Below are 18,905 nucleotides of genomic sequence, written 5' to 3' on the forward strand. Positions count from 1 at the left end.
CCTTAAACCACCCCCTTCTACCTCACCTACCTTATAATGCTCACCTACTCCCTCTGTATAAGAACTTTTTTTTCTGAATAGTCACCATAACACTTTATTGACTGCTGCAGCCTTATCTTATTTAAATCTGTAGTGCATTTGGGGAGTGCAGTTTCTGTGGGAGAAGCTGTCAAAGACAAAGTTAAATTCTTCAGCGAAGCACCAATGCAGGATGCTTCACTGTATTGAAAATAAAACAATAATAAAAAGCTGTTGCTTTTCATTTCCATATACAACATATCACTAAAAATTATGCAGATGCATTTTAACTATATTACTGGGTGTTTCTTCCTAGCCAGAAGTGCAGCTACCATTGTGTTATTTTTGATTTGCTCTCTCTGGTACCTGCTGAAAACGCAATAGGAAAATTGACAAAAACAAAGGGAAAGAAGATGTCCTCCTATGTGATGTCATAATGAAACTGGGCAAAACAAAGAAAGACATTTGGTTGCCTGTTGTTTTTTTTTAAGCAGACATTAACAGTCTAATTTAATATCCTCTGAATCAATAGAACACTTGTCATTTATTCACATTTGGCACGGTCCATTAAGGTCCATCATCCTTAATGGACCATGCCAAATGTGAATAAATATATATAAATTTATATAATAAATATTAATATGTGAATAAATATATATAAATTTTAAACAGGATACAAAACTGCTTAAAGAAAAAGATTTCAGAAAACTTTCCAAGTGCTCCCTAAATGCCCCCCCATCTTTCTCTTTCCCCAAAACCCTGGCTTTTGATGTCATTTTTAAAAGATTGGATGAGTGTATTTTTCCATAATTTTTAATGACTTTATTTTCCTCTGTCATTTCTGTTTCACCGGAGGTCTTCATCTTTGGTTAAGACAAACCAGAACATTAGCAGAGGGACGTTCCAGGTTTTACCTTTTTCATGCAAACTGCTCATACACTGCCTACTTTTCCACACAGAGGGTGCAACTCCAAGCAGAGGGTTGTAGCAGCTCCTTTAAAAGCTGTTCTGTTTCATAAAAATATATGGATTTTTTAAATTGACCATAACAAATCTCTAGAACCATGGACTCTATATCTGACCTCTTCAGTATGTCATGAATCAAGAAGTCACAGGGATACCTATTTAAATCATTTGGAGTCAACTAACTCAACTCATTCCTCAGACATGTTCTATGCTACACAAATGTTCTCTTTATGTAACATTCTTTAGCGTATGGATGGTTGCTAGCCAGGGCATACTTTGATGTCCTTTTCGAAAGGGAATAACTCCATGCCCCATCTGAAAGAGCAGTATGCTAGGACACCAACTCACCAAGCACTTGTGCTGAAGGATAGGCCCAGTTTTTAAATTGCTAAAAATAAAGGGCAAGATCATGTTCTTACCACAAAGCCCAGGCTAAGGGCAGCCTGGAGCCACACTGCCTCAGAGGAAGCATGAAAAGGCACTGTGCTTTCAGGAGTTCTCTGTGTGACGTTGCACGCCATAATGCTTTATAGAAATATGCTTATTAATATAAATATGACGTAATGGAAATATGTTTTATGCCACATATGCCATGTAACATATCTCTGCAAAGGTTAAGATCTACTGAATATATTCATCCTATTTGTATGCATGTATCATTTTTGTATTCAAAGTTATGAATATTGGCTGTGTACTTGTTGATTTTAAGTAGCCTCAGTGAAGCATTTGGTCAGCTTCTTGAGAAAAGACTGTTCTCAGTAAGTGACAAATCAAGAAACACGTAAGCTGACAATGGATCTTCATAGACACCAATCCACATCTGAGCTTTCCAGGGAAGTCCTGCAGAAAACTGAATCATGCATGGACATGTGACTTGCCCATGCGACTCCAAAACTTCATTTTTTATCTGAATCCTACACAGGAGAGAGAGGGGTTTCCACCCACAAGAGAGAAATTATATAACCCCCTGGAAAAACCCCTCCATTTTGTCTTCAGCTGGCTCAAGAGGTAGCTTCTCCGCCCCCAAAGGATACCTGAAAGAAACTGGAACAAAGGACAGTAACCACAGAAGTGTGAGTGATTGCTGGACCCAAACTAAAAGAAGCTTATTGGAACATCTCTGAGGGTGAGATTTCATCTGTAATCACTTTCTTACCGTATTAGGCTTAGACTTGCGTGTTTTATTTTATTTTGCTTGGTAATTCATTTTGTTATGTCTGTTATTACTTGGAACCACTTAAATCCTACTTTTTGTATTTAATAAAATCACTTTTTACTTATTAATTAACCCAGTGTATCTATTAATACCTGGGGAGGCAAACAGCTGTGCATATCTCTCTATCAGTGTTATAGAGGGCGAACAATTTATGAGTTTACTCTGTATAAACTTTATACAGGGTAAAACGGATTCATTTGGGGTTTGGATCCCATTAGGAGTTGGGTATCTGAGTGCTGGAGACAGGAGCACTTCTTAAGCTGTTTTCTGTTAAGCCTGCAGCTGGTGGGGCATGTGGTTCAGACCTGGGTCTGTGTTTGTAGCCAGGCTAGTGTGTCTGTCACAACCAAGCAGGGCACTGAAGTCCCAGGCTACCAGGGAAAACGGGCTGAAAGGTAGTCTCAGCACATCAGGTGGCAATTCCCAAGGGGGTTTCTGTGACCCAACCTGTCACACTCTGGTAATGCTGATGGGGATGGAGAGGGAATAATTTGTTACAATTCTTTCAAGAGTGCAGCAAACTTCTCACATTCACTGGGTAGTGAGTAGGGGATGGAGCCATAGCTCAACCTACTCCCTGCCCCATTTTTGGCAAGTTACTCTCTCCCTCCACTACCACACACAGCCAAGCCCAGAAGTAGTAGTGTCCACACACTCCTCCAGGAGAGAAGCAAGCCTCCCGGTTGGTTGAGGAAAAGGGGGCAGGGGCTTTTGCTATCCTGAGAGAATAAAATCCTATGAAAACTTAGCCAGTAGAGCTGTAGCACTCTGGAGATAGGCTGCCTTTTCTTTGCCATACCTTTTCAAAACTCCTATATACATGTAAAACCCTCTTGATGGCACAACAACTTCGGCTTTTTTAAAAGCTTTGAATGGGGAACACTGTTTTTACTGTATGTCTCAAAGGATGCAGACAATCCTTCTTAACCTATAAGTAACTTCAACATTGTATTTTGACTTTTCAGCCATGTTATGTGCAGGCAGTGAGGGGTTCTATTCGTTTTGTTGTCTCATAAAATGCACAAAGTATGCTTTATTCCATAACCTTTTACTAGAGTTAAGTCTTCCCAGTTTTCCTGCAGAAAGACTTGTTAGGTGTTTTCTAGGTTTTTTTTTGGTAAAAGTTATAGATTTATTTAAAGAGGAACAATAATTTTGAGAACTCAGATGTCTTAATTAAACAAACACCTGCTTGAATTAAATGCACTTTAAGCATGAATATTATCTGTCTTTTTAATTTCGCATCAGTCCCCCCCCCCCTTCTAGTTTGTATAATGCTGCAAATCCTTACTCATGAATGGGATTAGAACAACACATGTACATTTTAACTAACAAGCCCCCTTTTTAAAATTTGTATTTATTATCTGAGGTATTCTCTAATAAGAAAAATTGTACAAAACTTGTTTTACATCTTAGTATATACACAACTATAAATTGGCCCAAGGAAGTTTCTAAAGTTGTGTTGATGAAACCGGCTATCGGTGACTTTCTTCAAGAGTTTATCATATTGATCACATATTGTGCGGTTGACGCTTTTCTACTCTTCATCTTTTGTCTTGTCAGTTGACAGTGTCGATTGAAATCTTTCATAATCTCATATTTAGGTCTTCATTTTGGGCCCATCAACCATATATAGAGAAAGCCTCCAAATTTCATTACATTCTCTCCTGTATTTACCAGTCCTGTACAGTACCATAAATCTGTTTAATTTTAAGGTGAGTTAGGGCCCACTGGTAAAGAATTTTAACATAATTTTATTTCATTAATGTGTTTATTGAGGTGTGGGGGACCGTTGTTCCATATGTTCTCACATTTTTCAGTTTTGCTTGTCTATGCCCAGGTCAACTTTCCTTCTTTTCATAAACATAGGTTGTTTTCTCTAAATAACAGTTAGAGATGACTTTGTATAGAATGGACAGTAAGCCTTTCTGTTTCATGGATGTAGTAAGTAGTTTTTCAAATTCTTTCAACTTTCTGCCTTTTTGTAGGAGTGGGGTATGTCTCAATGGTAGGTACTGATATACTGCAATTTTGATGTATTTTGTGAGCTGTTGTATTTCATCAACTGATCTATATGGATTGTCTCTAAATAGGTTTCAGAGTAGCAGCCGTGTTAGTCTGTATTCGCAAAAAGAAAAGGAGGACTTGTGGCACCTTAGAGACTAACCAATTTATTTGAGCATGAGCTTTCGTGGTTAGTCTCTAAGGTGCCACAAGTACTCCTTTTCTTTTTGTCTCTAAATAGTTGCCCAAAGTTTCATATCCCTATAAATTCCTGACTGCAGAGGGAAGTAAAAAAACTAAACCAAACCAACAACAAAAAATCCCAATGTCACTGCCAGTCTGACCTGGAGGAAAAATTCCTTCCTGACCCTACATATGGTGTTCAGGCAGACCCTGAGCATGTGAGCAAGAACCAGCCAGCCAAGCACCTGAGAGACAGAGAATGCTTGGTACCACCTCAGAGCCCTGGCCGGCCCTGCCCAATGTCCCATCTCCAGTCGTGGCTGGCCCTGATGCTTTAGAAGAAGGAGATGAAAAACCCTCCAACAATACATTGGGGTGGAGGGGAAGGGAATTCCTTCCTGACCCCTGCTGGTGGCTGGCTGAAATCCTGAAGCATGAACTTTAGGAACATAAGAGATAAAGCAGAAGTAAGCCACAGAGCTGTTGAGCCCTGCCCTCTACCATCACAAGCAACCCTGTCATACAATTGAATTAATAAATTTGTCTAGCTCTCTTAAAACTAATTGTTTGCGTTCACAACTCCTGTTGGGAGGCTGTTCCAGAATCTCACCCCTCTGATGATAAGAAACCTTCTAATTTCCAGCCTGAATTTGTTCATGGCCAATTTATATCCATTTGTTCTTGTACCAACATTGTCCTTTAGCTTAGATATCAGGGAGGGTGACGAGCTATTTTACTTCCTGAGGGGTTTATAGAGAGAAATCATATCTCCTTTCAGCCTTCTTTTTGCTAGACTAAACAAGCCAAGCTTTTCCAGTCTCCTCTCATAAGTCCTTCATTCCCTGATCATCCTTGTAGCTCTTCTCTGCACCTGTTCCAGTTTAAATTTATCTTTCTTGAACATGGGTGACCAGAACTGTACACAATATTCCAAATGAGGTCTTATCAGTGGTTTGTACAATGGCATTAATACTTCTCCTTCTACTGGAAATGTCTCGCCTACTACATCCTAGGACCACATTTGCCTTTTTCACAGCCACATCACATTGGTGGCTTGTAGTCATCCTGTGATCAACCTACACACCCAGGTCTCTCTCCTCCTTTATCTTTTCCAAGGGATGACCCCCAGTTTGTAGCAGAAATTCTTATTAGACCCTATATGCATGACCTTTGTACTATTGAATTGTACAGTGAGAACTGAAAAAGAATAAAATGCTAAAGTTTATCTGCAAAGGGAAGAAAGGGGTAATGCCCATTTTGAGAATAAAGGTGGCCTGAAGAATTTTGTCTACTCAGAAATGTATTGATTTTGCTTTTGTTTAATATTAAAATCTCAGACCCTGTTTTTGCTGGATGACTGGACAATTGGAGGGATTATGACAGTGGTTCTCAAACTAGGGTCGCCACTTGTTCAGGGAAAGCCCCAGCAGGCCAGGCCAGTTTGTTTACCTGCCGCGTCTGCAAGTTCGGCCGATCACGGCTCCCACGGGCTGTGGTTCTCCACTCCAGGTCAATGGGGGTGCAGGAAGGGCGGCCAGCACATCCCTCAGCCCACACTGCTTCCCGCAGCCCCCATTGGCCTGGAGCGGCGAACCGCGGCCAGTGGGAGCCGTGATCAGCCGAACCTGCGGATGCGGCAGGTAAACAAACCGGCCCAGCGCGCCAGGGGCTTTCCCTCAACAAGTGGTGGCCCTAGTTTGAGAACCACTGGATTATGATGTCACATGATATTGAGAGGAGAAAGGTTTTTTAATTCAGATTCTTTAAAACTCTTCAGACCTGATTCTCTTCTCATTTACACTGAATTTATGCTCGTAGAACTCCACTGATTGCAGTGCATATTGTCATGATTTACACCAAAGCAAGTGAGAGAAGAACCAGGGCTCTACAATTTTTGGTATTTGTTTTTTATTTCCTGTTGTTAGTAGGCTCCAGTGTGATCAACACTTGGGAGAAAAATTCTTGTTAAAGATTAAAAGACTCCAACCCCTTGGACTGAGGTCTGAGAAAACGCCTACCCCTTCTTGTATCCTCAAGAAAAGCCAGAGATTAGAAGACAATAATACTTCTAAATTAAAAAAAAACAAAAACAAGCAAGGACATTCCTCTGGTATTCTTTATCCATCATAAAGCAGCAAAAAAGGGCACCAGCTTATTTGTTTCCTTTGCAGTTCTATCATTAAAAATATATGTATTAGAAAAGGAGAAGCCTGTTAATGTCACTTGACCTTTTGTTTAATTCCTGTCAGCTAGGATGGGTTGGCCTTGTTTTCTTCCATAGTCATATTTAATGACCATTTTATCTTATTCCTCTCTCCTTTCTGTGTTTGGATTAAAGGGAAACTACTCAGCAATAACACAGAGGAAGGAAACAAAGGGCTGAATTCAGCTCTTACATATGCTAATTTTACATTAGTGGGAGAATATTCATTTCAGTGGAGCTGCTCCTGATTTACACAGGTGGAAATTACAGAAAGTATCAGTGGGTTTTTTGCTGTGTCCCAATGCATCCTGCAACCTTCACTCAAGCAGAACTCCCATTGATGGCAATGGGAGCTTTGCCAAAAGTGTAAAACCTGTGGGTGAGAATTCCAAAGCCGACTGGAGGATTTAGGTGCATGACTGACTCCCATTTGTTTCACTGGGAATTGTGTGTCTAAAGCTCCTCAGTGGCTTTGAAAAATCTCAGCCTGCAAGTTTTAACAGAATGACAGAAATGTAGGGCTGGAAGGGACCTCAAGAAGTCATTTAGTCCACATACGTCCTGCACTGAGGCAGGACCAAAGTAAAGTATTACCCTGCAGAATAGATTCTGTTTGTCTTTGAACTTCCCCCACCTTCCAATGCCACCATTATGGCAGAATCATCACATGGGTATTTTATTTATTAATTATTATTATGCTGGTGTCACAGCCATTGGGAAGTTCTTGTTTTGACAGTTATTTTTGAGGATGAGTAATCTGAAATTAATTAGTATAGTGAAAATACACTGGCAGTGCTGGGTCACTATTGTCCAATAAGCTGAAAGATACATGCACATAACATCCCACGGAGAGCGGCGTTTTCATCTGTGATACCAGTCAGAAAAGCATCTTTTGGCCACCCCTGGGTGTATGTGTGAACGTGGTCAGGATTTTTAGTTTTAATCAGACACTTTCTAGTCAGCTGATTGTTGGCTGATAGTGCTTATCTTCTGCTCCCAGCTGCTGGTCCACACGTTTCCCCCATTTCCCTACCATACATTCTCAAAAGGAAGAGAGTGGGAATGGAAATTTCTGACCTGGTTAAAGACTCCTATCACATCCTGTTGCTTCACTTTTTTTGTGTGTGTGTGTGTGTGTCAGTCAAAAGGAAAGGCAGCAACGTCCAGTTGATAGCATCAATCTCTGGAGCTTGCAAGGTCACTAGGAGCCAACCCTTCCTGCTTTCTATAACACATACTGCCCTCCCGATCAGAGGAGAGTGAAATTAACCAGCAGACCATTCTAGCACAAAACGGACACTCCATAATCTGGAAGAGACAACATGCTGGATCAGATTCACTTGCTGGCTGCTGTGACGGTCCTGGGAGTCCTGGAGCAAGGTATAGTGATTGAACATGCGTTCCCCACAATTGGATTAGCCAGTTTACATCATTGCTGCGCTCCTTTTATTTGCATTAATTAATAACTCCTGTGATGGGGTGTCTACCCCACACAAGGCCTGAAGGGGTAAATTAGGAGAATTAACTTTAGGCTACACCTGGAGGAAAAGCAGGGCATGCTAGGTCCTAATTGCTGGTGAAGTCCAGGTGCGGGAGGAGCTGGGCAGGATCTATAGAGAGGAAGTTGGTAGGCTGAGGGGGTAGGAAGATCTGCAGTTATACTCCCTGATGCAAGGGGGAAAGAGCAGGAAGCGGTAGTGATGCTGTAGGAAGCAGGCCAAGGAAGGAGCAGTAAGGGCTGGAAGAGTACAAACTGAGAGCTACTGGACTGAGGGTCCCTGAACTGAAACCTATTGTAGATAGGGTTGCCAACTTTCTAATCGCACAAAACAGAACACCCCTGTCCCCTACACTCACTCCATCACTTGCTCTCCTCCACCCTCACTCACTTCCACTGGGCTGGGGCATGGGGTTAGGGTACAGGAGGGGGGTGACAGCTCTGGCTGGGGGTGCAGGCTCTGGGGTGTAAGAGGGAGCTGGAGATAAGGGCTGGAGATGAGAGGTTTGGGGTGTAAGAGGGAGCTCAGGGCTAGGGCAGGGGGTTGGGGTGTGGAAGGGGGTGCAGGCTCCGGGAAGGAGTTTGGATGTGGGAGGAGGCTCAGGGCTGGGGCCGAGGGGTTTGGAGTACGGGCACGGGCTCAGGGCAGGGGCTTGGGGTGAGAGGGGGGTACAGGCTCTGTCTGGGGATGTGGGCTCTGGGGTGAGGCTGAGGATGAAAGGTTTGGGGTGCAGGAGGAAGCTTAGGGTTGGGGTACGGGGTTGGGGCCTGCCTTAGCCCTGCTGCACTGACAATTGGACTTTTAACGGCCTGGTCAGCAGTGCTGACCGGAGCCACCAGGGTCCCTTTTCGACCAGGCATTCTGGTAAAAAAAACAGATGCCTGGCAACCCTAGGTGTAAAGGATGGGCCTAGGTTCCCCTACGTGTCACTGCTGGAGTGACAGTGACACACTAGGGATAGCCCATTTGGTGGTGGTTGGAAGCAGACTTTGATGATACTCTGGAAGCGGGGAGAACTTTAATGTGACTTAGCCAGAGGGCTAAGCCATGAAGAGGAAATTGCTGCAGTTCCTGGCTGAATAACTACAGGAAGGGGCATCAGACTAATTCCAGCTAATTCCTCAGATGAGCCACAAGGCTTGTGGCTCATCTGAGGAATTAGCTGGAATTAGTCTAATGGAATGAGCCAAGTGGTGAGTAGAGAAAACCCTGTCACAGTCCTGCTTTGTATATTAAATTTCTGCCATTGTTCCTGTAGGTCTTCAGATGCTGAATGAGTATTTGGGCTGGTTTTCTAAATGCATTACCAGAAGGGCTATCAGTGATGCCAGAGTAATAGGGTGGGGGAGTCTGAGGGAAGGACATCTTTCTCAGGGCTGGTGTAAACCTAAAACTTAAGTCAACCTAGCTACGTTGCTTGGGTCTGTGAAAAATTTTGTGGCCTGTGGCGACGTAGTTAGGTTGACCTGCTCCCTGCTCCAGATGCAGCTATGTCGATGGAAGAATTCCCCCGTTGAAGTAGTTACTGTTTCTCAGAGAGGTGGATTACCTGCATCAACGGAAAAAACCCTTCCATCAGCACAGGAAATGTCGAGACAGCGTAGCTGTAGTACTTGTAGTGCAAATATACCCAGTCTCTCACTTGGGCATTTCTTGATACATCTCACTTTACAAATGTAGAAAGCTCCCCAGGAAACAGAAGAATCTCTCCATTTTACAAATAGGCTAATTTTTTCCTGCAGGGTCCATGGACTTCAAACAAAAGGGTCCATGGACAGTGCAAACAAAAAGAAAACCAAACAATGTCACAACTGCAGAAGAGTAGAGTGACCAGAAGCAATGGAGAAAAACCTTTCGGCAGACAGGAAGCAAGGGGTTCTGGTAGGAAGGGAATCTCTCTAGATCTGGTTCCGCACTACATGGTAAAAAACCGAGTGGCTGGAAAGGTTTTCAGGAATCCATGTGCATGGTTTTCTGGCAGGTCTGACCGGGCGCTTGCAAACAGTACGTAGGATTATCTGCTGCCATTGGCCATTTTTACATGCTTTCTAATGACCCTAGGCTTTCAATGGCTCCTACATAGGATACACACACACACATATACACATTACTTCTTCCTAAAGCCAGCTCCCTGGACCCAGGGGGCATGAGAGTCACGAGTGTGTGTGGTTGCTGTGGTGTGACTCAGGAGGTAAAAGGTAATAGTGTGTTCCATCAGATGCCTCAGTAGTAGGAAATCTGGGACTTCAAAATCTGGTACTATGATGCAAATGAGAGAGATATGTTTGTGTCTTCTCTTTCCTTTGAAAATAACAGGCCTGGTCTATATAATCACTCTTTGGTCTGTGTATAAGTAGACTGTAATGAGTCCCCTTTGTGAACATAGTTGACTTGCTGGTGGCCAGGCTGATTGTCTAAGAGTAACTGGATTCTACAGTGGTGTTTTTGCAGTGTGGTTGGGGCCACTTATCCATGCCTGCATAGTCGGGTTTGCTTCCTTCACTAATGAAGGGAAGGGCTTGGCTGTCCCTCAGTGCTTTCAGAACTTCTGGTTGTATGAACAGTCCAGACTTTGTAAAGGTAGCTGTTGTAGTGGCTACCCACTGATTCCTAAGACTGCCTCAAATTCAGGTGACCTTTTCTAGGCAGTATCTCACAGTGCAAGGTATTTGGGTTAGAGACAAGAGATGAGACTGAGTCACGCTGGTTCTTTCTGGTTACATAGGTAGCTGTGCTGACATAGCTGGCATAGGGGGTGAGTCCTGGGAGAATCTGATTTCATATTGAGTCTTGACACATAGTGCTAAGCACAGAGGTGTGGGAGGAAGGTGGAATGTTGTACCCAATTATGGAGACATAGGTGCTCCTATGTGTGCTGCAGAAGAACAGAGCAAAGACAGTCTCACTTACTCCAGAAAATGGATTAACTTACTCCCAGAAATCACACTATAGCCTTGGTCTCAAAGTCTGAGCATCGTCTATGTCCACCTCATTGTGAACCATCCATTACCATGTTGTAGACATAGATGTGCATCATGATGGTAATCAACCATATTAGAACCAGGTGACAAACATGGCAAAAAGTTATAGCCAAGACCAGAAAGTCCACAGGAAATTATGCCCCTTCAGACCTCACAATGGACAAGTCTGATTGGCGGACCTGCCCCTAAAAATGTTGGTCCATTGATCATTCTAAATAAAAAATCTAATATAGAAACAAAGAGGGTGTTGTCTAGAGGCAGAGTGGGATAATCAGAAAGATGTGGAGGAAACTTGGCTGGTGGTGTATTACAGGTCTGAAACTGGAGAAAGGGGAAGTTTGGACACAAGAACCGCCTTCCTAAGAGTTTCAGAGTAACAGCCATGTTAGTCTGTATTCGCAAAAAGAAAAGGAGGACTTGTGGCACCTTAGAGACTAACCAATTTATTAGAGCATAAGCTTTCGTGAGCTACAGCTCACTTCTTCAGATGAAGAAGTGAGCTGTAGCTCACGAAAGCTTATGCTCTAATAAATTGGTTAGTCTCTAAGGTGCCACAAGTCCTCCTTTTCTTCTTCCTAAGAGTGATTAGGCAAAGGAACAGCCACCAAGAGCATGCTGAAGTAGTCCACGGGACATTACTATATGGGTTTGGACTTTACTGTCTAGGAAATACCTTCCAGATTTGTCATTGATATGTTGCCAAATTTCCAGTATGTAGCTCACCAAAAAATTGGGCCTGATTCTTATTTACACTAAGAGCAATTTATACCATGTTTATCATGGAAAGGGGTCTTGTAAGCCCACTTTAAAGGTTACAATCAGATTAGAAGGCCCGTTTTCCAGAACCAGAGACGTGCAGGGATGCTTTAATGTAAATGAGAATCAGATTTCTTCATTCTTTGGTCTGTGAAACACCTGTTCAAGAGGTGCATGTGTTGCAGAAAGGAAGGATGAGGGATTAGGAAATTGATTTGTCTTCCATTTAAAAATATTTTTCTCATCCTCAGAACTAAGATGGGAGAGGTAAGTGGTAACTGACACTATATCAAGTGCACAGGCTGGAAATATTTGTATCATGTTCCTGAAATTAGACCAATATGTGGCTAGTGTAATGTAAGTCTGTCCTGTGAAATCTGGATGATGTGTGTGGAGCTTTGTCAGAGCTGGAGATATCCTCTCTCTGGAAACCCTTGAAAATCTCTCACTAGTGGAGAAATCTGGTCCCTTCCAAAGGCATCACTTTTTTTTCTTCAGAAATATTTGTCGGAGTCCTGGGTATAACTCTTTTATGGTAGAGCTAATGTAACAATAGCAGTATAAGGTGTGGGGGGAAACGACTCCATTGCGTGCAGGGACGTTACACCAACCTTTTCTTTCATGTGGTGGTGGAATGTTAACAAGCCCTTGTAGCACAACACTGAGCTCCATCATCTATGACAGTCTCCTGGTCTCCATGAAGGCTGCCGAGATCATGCTTTCTTGTTTCTTTCTTTGCAGCTTACTTCTCCCTCCAGGTGATCTATGCCAGGCGGGCGTACAGGATCTCTCCTCCAAAAGTCTCAGGGCCACCTGATTTTGAGAGGGTCTTTCGAGCACAGTAAGACGTTGTTGTTTTTTGTTATGACCTGCTTCATGGGGCCATAGTAGCCTCCTATCTCATCTTTGCTGACAGAGTTTGATCAGACAGTTTGCTCACAAGACTTCTCCCAGGACTGCAGGTGGTTACAGTATTGGGAGGCCAGAGAGAGGGAGCTGTAGGGGCTATATGGCTGACAGAATGGCAATGACTAATCATGCTGCCCATCTCCCTGCTCTGTCAATCAGCCTGCTGTCTTGGTGGAAGGCTTGCCGCATTTTAAACAGAGGGGACTGATTATTGCTATACATCCTTCCTACTCTGGCTGGTTCAGTTTGGCACTGATGCCAAGGTTTCATCTCAGGGAGGACCCCACAATGCCAGACTCACTTGCATTTATTAGTGTCGGTGTTAGGACTGCTTAGAAGTTAGCCACTATGGTTCAGTTTAAGACTTTCACTTATACACCTTTCGGCTATAGATGACAGAAACCAGCCTTGGGCACAGCACACAGAATGGAGTAGGGAGGATGATGGGGATCCAGATCTAGATCTCTGATCCCAGACTGGTTTTACACCAACCCTGACAGAGTTTAGAATAGCCTAATTGTAGCGCTAAACTCCATCAGCTGGTAACAGCTCCCAAGGAGATCCGTCAACTGGGAATAGCCAGAGTACAGTGCCCCTGACATAGCCCCTGTGTCAGGTATTGTAGTGGGGAGGGAGAATGGCATAGGAGGCTCTATGCTCACCGGGGTAATCCCTAGTTAAGGAGACGTGGCCAGTTTCCATCTCCTCTGCATCACCAGAGCAGGGGTGTAGGATCTGATCCGAAACATGGGAAAACCCTACTGGGATCATTTATTCCACTTCCCTGACAGTGCAGGAGATAGTCCTCAGATCTGTAATCTCAGACTAGATCATTCGTGAAGATGGCTGCAATGGCGAACAGAGCACACAACCATTGCTACCAACTTGGAACCAAACTGCCAAGGAAAATATAAGGGAAGGTGAGGAGAAGGATGCATGTATCAGAAATCTCAGGCACCAGGCTCACCACTGCCCAGGGTGCTGGGTGAGTGAAAAGCACTCTGAAAACTTATGGGAAGAAATCACAGTAATTGAGTATTATGGCCCAGATTCTGCTCTGAGTTACTCCATAGAACCCCATTAGCTGGGTTTAGATAAGAGATTTATTCTTAAGACGGCAGCAGGAAAGGAATGGGTGCAAGCCACTGAGCACTGCTTTACAGAGAAGTAGTCTATGGAAAAGCAGAAGCCTGGAGCCACTGGAAAGCCCCAGAGAGATGCAGCATGCTGACCTTATTCTTCCTCTTTTCCTCCAGGGTGAATTGCTCTGAGTATTTCTCCATTTTCTTGGCTGTTCTCTGGCAGGCTGGCCTCTTCTTCCATCAAGGTGAGTTGGTTAAATGGGGGGCGTGGGGGAAGCTGGATCTGTTTAGCTCTGTGCCGGCCCAGTGGGCAGAGTCAACAGGACTTGCTTCCTCAGCTCTCTGGCAAGATTGCACCCGCAAAAGAGAGGGAACAGTCAGGATCTTCCCTAGAGGCTTTAGCCTTAGAGGGACAGGCTGGTCAAAAAGTTCCAAAAAGCCTTTGGTGTCAGCTACTGTAATTTGTCTCCTCCTCTCGATTGCAGGTCTGACTGCTGCCTTGGGCCTGCTTTATCTCTATTCCCGCTACCACTATTTTGTGGGGTATAAGGAGTCCTCCTTGGGAAGGTAATGGAGCCCTGCTGTGGTGGGGTGTGGACTTCTTCTTTTGGGGTCTTGGGCATGGGATTTAAAGCACTTGGGGTGTGGAAGAGTTTGGTTTCTGAGACTGCTGTCCTGCTGCCTATTCAGGATGCAGCAGGATCCCTACCTCTGTTAGAAAGATCAGCATGAGTCAGAACTGTCAAGAGTTCTCTTCCCTGGAATATAAAAATACAGTTAGGGAATTAGAGCCCACAGATATTTATAGGGGCCTCTTTAACATCAGGATGTCATGGCAGGTGTTTGATGAGTACTGTGTTAAATATTATAGGGAGCCAGAAGCCATTAATATGGGCTTGGCTATAGGATTAGGGCTAAGTATACAGAAGAGACACAAGGAGAGTTTTCTGCTTCCTGGGGTTCTGAGCTTCCCCTGATCACATGCGGTATTTGTGTGTGTGCATGCATGCACCTGGGGCAAGCTAGCACGAGGGGAAGGAACTTGGTACAGATGGGAGAGTTCTAACCTCACCCTCCCTTCTAGGGGGCATAGGGAGGTGTGAATGGGAGTCTGATGGGTTTCACTATACTCTCTCCCCACTTCTCTCTCTCGGGGTATATTATTCCCCTTATGAGAGGCCAATGCTTCTAAGTCTGCGCACTCTGTCTCCCTCCAGGTTAGCCCCAATGTATTTCAGCACTGGAGTTCTCTGGATTCTTATTGGACTCGCAGCAGTTGGGATCTTGCATTTCTCGCTCTCTCACTATGTGGGGATGAATGTCCTTCTGTTCATTAGCTTGTGAAAGGAGCTCCTTGGACAGCACCATCCCTTCCTGGCCCCTCTGAATGTGTCCCCTTCATTAGGTCCACATAATCGGTCTCCTGCATGCCTCCTATAGGTGTTAACTGAATGGCTGTGCATAGTACTGCCCTCTAGTGGTGTAATGTCAGACACACTCAGTGTCTACATTCTAAGCACTTCCCTCTCCTGACCAAGAGCCCAGTCCTGCTCCTATTGAAATCAATGGAAGTTTGTGACTAACGTCCATGGCAGTTGACCCCAGGTGGCAAGGGAATGGAGCTGTTTTGTGTCCCTGTTTGTGGCAGCTAATGGTCATGGCTGCATTCTGCATCTATGGGTGTGTCTACATTTTGAGCGGGGGATGTGATTCCCAACTTGAGGAGACATACCATACAAGCTCTGACTGACCTAGTGCACTAAAATGTAGCCAGGGTGGTGCAAGCAGCAGGAGGGACTAGCTATCCTGAGTGTGTGTCCTTCAGAGACCCATAGCTATGTCCTCAGGATGGCTGGCTTCTCTCACTGCTCACACTACTAGTGGCAGCTACTCTCTAGTTCTAGGGCGCTGGCTTGATCAGAGCTACCACAGGTATGTCTCATGGAGCTGGGAATCACACCCCAGCTCCAGGGTGAAAACACTCTATGTGAGTAGCTGAGGATGGTAATGGCTGCAACCCCAGATGGCTACTATGTGCCTACAGTCTCACAAATCAGGCACAGTGCTCTTCTGTTTTGGGTCTAGTTCACCAAATCCACTGCTATTTTGGAAGCTGTTTGGGATCCTTTTTCATTGTGGAGTGTTTCTCCAGAGGTGGCTCAGTCTTGAGGACTTTGAGATACAAAGTCCCAATGTCTAGTACCTGCTCTCCAAATAACTCTCCAGGATTTGGGGCAAATTGTTTATTCTCCTCAGGCGAATTTTCTCATAAACAAAATGGGGCTATTGCCTAAAATGTACTTACTTTCCACTTGTGCTGTGAAGCTTCATTATTTAACATTTGTGCAATGCTTTAAAAACATAAAGCGCTGGTTAAGTGCTACTTGTTACTCACTACCTAAAAACTCATTAATTCAGAGTGAAGGGTAACTGGCTGGCCGTGCCTGTACCCTTCCTGAGCGTTGAGTAAACCTATATTTAAACTCTGAAAACCAGTCCATAGAGAGCTGTGGTACACACCAGCCCCACCCTACAACCTTAACTCTGCCCACTGAAGCTGGCAAGAGTCACTGGAGATATACTGTAAGCACTGTTCCCTCTAAGCTGTGCGTGTGTGCGTGCACACACAGATCCTAAACCCTTCACACACAGCAAAACAACGCATGCACAATAATTTGCACAGAAGAAATTTTTTGCGCACACGGCCTGTCAAAAATTAGAGGGAACATTGACTGTAAGTAGGCTTCAGCCAGAGCAGTTCTATAATAAGTAGATGTGAGGAATGATAGAGGAATGTGGCATTTCATGTAGTATGGTGTCCTACAGAAGTGTTTTCACTCATTCATTCAGAGGCACTCCCCAGCTACCCTTCACTGCGTTAGGGACAGCTGTAATGACTGGTGCAAGGAGTACATTGCAGCAGAGTGATACAGTGCTGGGGTGTCTGGGGCACCACTCAGAGAGGGCAAACTTAAATTTGTGGGGCAGGGGCTTGTATGTACCATAACTCTGTATTCCCTGGTTTTCAGAGGTGCACTCAATGCCTGGAATGGTGGGCGGCACTGTCGGTCATCCTTAACTCCATGTGAATAAATTTCCCCCTTTTTGAAGAAGTGGTGGTAGTAGTAGGGGGCATGGCGAGGGAGCGCTGGAGGGATGGTACATGAGGAGGCTTCTTGGGATCACCCCACTGCCCCTCAGCTACCAGCTCTATCCTCCTTCACACCTTTTTTTCCAAGGAACTGGAGCACTTAGAAAGGAGACAGTGACAAGTGTAAACCTTTGTGTTGTCATTTGGATGAACGATTATAAATAGTTAAAAGATAAGGAGGACTTGTGGCACCTTAGAGACTAACCAATTTATTTGAGCATAAGCTTTCGTGAGCTACAGCTCACTTCATCGGATGCATCCTGTGGAAACTGCAGAAGACATTATATACACAGAGACCATGAAACAATACCTCCTCCCACACCACTCTCCTGCTGGTAATAGTTTATCTAAAGTGATCACTCTCCTTACAATGTGTATGATAATCAAGGTGGGCCATTTTCAGCATAAATCCAAGTTTAACCAAAACGTCTGAGGGGCGGCCGGGGTGAGAAACAAGGGGAAAAAACAAGGGGAAATAGGCTACCTTGCATAATGACTTAGCCACTCCTGGTCTCTATTTAAGCTTAAATTAATAGTATCCAATTTGCAAATGAATTCCAATTCAGCAGTTTCTCACTGGAGTCTGGATTTGAAGTTTTTTTGTTTTAAGATAGCGACCTTCATGTCTGTAATTGCGTGACCAGAGAGACTGAAGTGTTCTCCGACTGGTTTATGAATGTTATAATTCTTGACATCTGATTTGTGTCCATTTATTCTTTTACGTAGAGACTGTCCAGTTTGACCAATGTACATGGCAGAGGGGCATTGCTGGCACATGATGGCATATATCACATTGGTGGATGTGCAGGTGAATGAGCCTCTGATAGTGTGGCTGATGTTATTAGGCCCTGTGATGGTGTCCCCTGAATAGATATGTGGGCACAGTTGGCAACGGACTTTGTTGCAAGGATAGGTTCCTGGGTTAGTGGTTCTGTTGTGTGGTATGTGGTTGTTGGTGAGTATTTGCTTCAGGTTGGGGGGCTGTCTGTAGGCAAGGACTGGGCTGTCTCCCAAGATTTGTGAGAGTGTTGGGTCATCCTTCAGGATAGGTTATAGATCCTTAATAATGCGTTGGAGGGGTTTTAGTTGGGGGCTGAAGGTGATGGCTAGTGGCGTTCTGTTATTTTCTTTGTTAGGCCTGTCCTGTAGTAGGTGACTTCTGGGAACTTTTTGTTGTGCTGGAAATGGTCCACCTTGATTTGTGCTGGAAATGGTCCACCTTGATTATCATACACATTGTAAAGAGAGTGGTCACTTTGGATGGGCTATTACCAGCAGGAGAGTGAGTTTGTGTGTGTGGGGGGGGGAGGGTGAGAAAACCTGGATTTGTGTTGGAAATGGCCCAACTTGATTATCATACACATTGTAAGGAAAGTGATCACTTTAGATAAACTATTACCAGCAGGAGAGTGCGGTGGGAGGAGGTATTGTTTCATGGTCTCTGTGTATATAATGTCTTTTGCAGTTTCCACAGTATGCATCCAATGAAGTGAGCTGTAGCTCACGAAAGCTTATGCTCAAATAAATTGGTTAGTCTCTAAGGTGCCACAAGTCCTCCTTTTCTTTTTGCGAATACAGACTAACACGGCTGTTACTCTGAAACCTATAAATAGTTAAATATGCTGCTTGTGTATTTTTCAGGATAAACATAAGTTGCTGTTTTATGTGGGTGCCAGGTGGGTTCAATGGCCACAGTATGTCACCATGAGCCACCCACATACTCCAACATCTGGCTTGCGACAGAGCCCCAATCTTGCTGCATGTGCACAAATTACTTACTCTGGCTCTTACATTGTTCTTGTAGCCATGTCAGTCCATGGTTATTAGAGACACAAGGTGATTAAGGTGATATCTTTTATTGGACCAGCTTCTGTTGGTGAGAGACACCAGATATTACCTCAGCCACCTTGTTACTCTGGCTCATCCACTTGGCTTGA

At 44.1% G+C, this 18,905-nt stretch overlaps 2 protein-coding genes across 2 annotated transcripts in view; one reads left to right on the forward strand and one right to left on the reverse strand.

Moving 5' to 3' along the window:
• The window catches only part of CANX (calnexin), a 63,176-nt gene that overhangs the window by 41,486 nt on the left and 2,785 nt on the right, over nucleotides 1-18,905 (reverse strand). The window lies entirely within an intron of this gene.
• The window catches only part of CBY3 (chibby family member 3), a gene marked incomplete at its 5' end in the record, with an annotated part of 29,735 nt that continues 18,651 nt past the window's right edge, over nucleotides 7,822-18,905 (forward strand). The window contains one exon of the mRNA XM_073358079.1: nucleotides 7,822-7,970. Within this exon, the coding sequence (XP_073214180.1) occupies nucleotides 7,822-7,970 (149 nt within the window). The remainder of the gene's footprint in view (nucleotides 7,971-18,905) is intronic.

Source organism: Lepidochelys kempii, chromosome 8, assembly GCF_965140265.1.
Source record: "Lepidochelys kempii isolate rLepKem1 chromosome 8, rLepKem1.hap2, whole genome shotgun sequence".
NCBI lineage: Eukaryota > Metazoa > Chordata > Testudines > Cheloniidae > Lepidochelys > Lepidochelys kempii.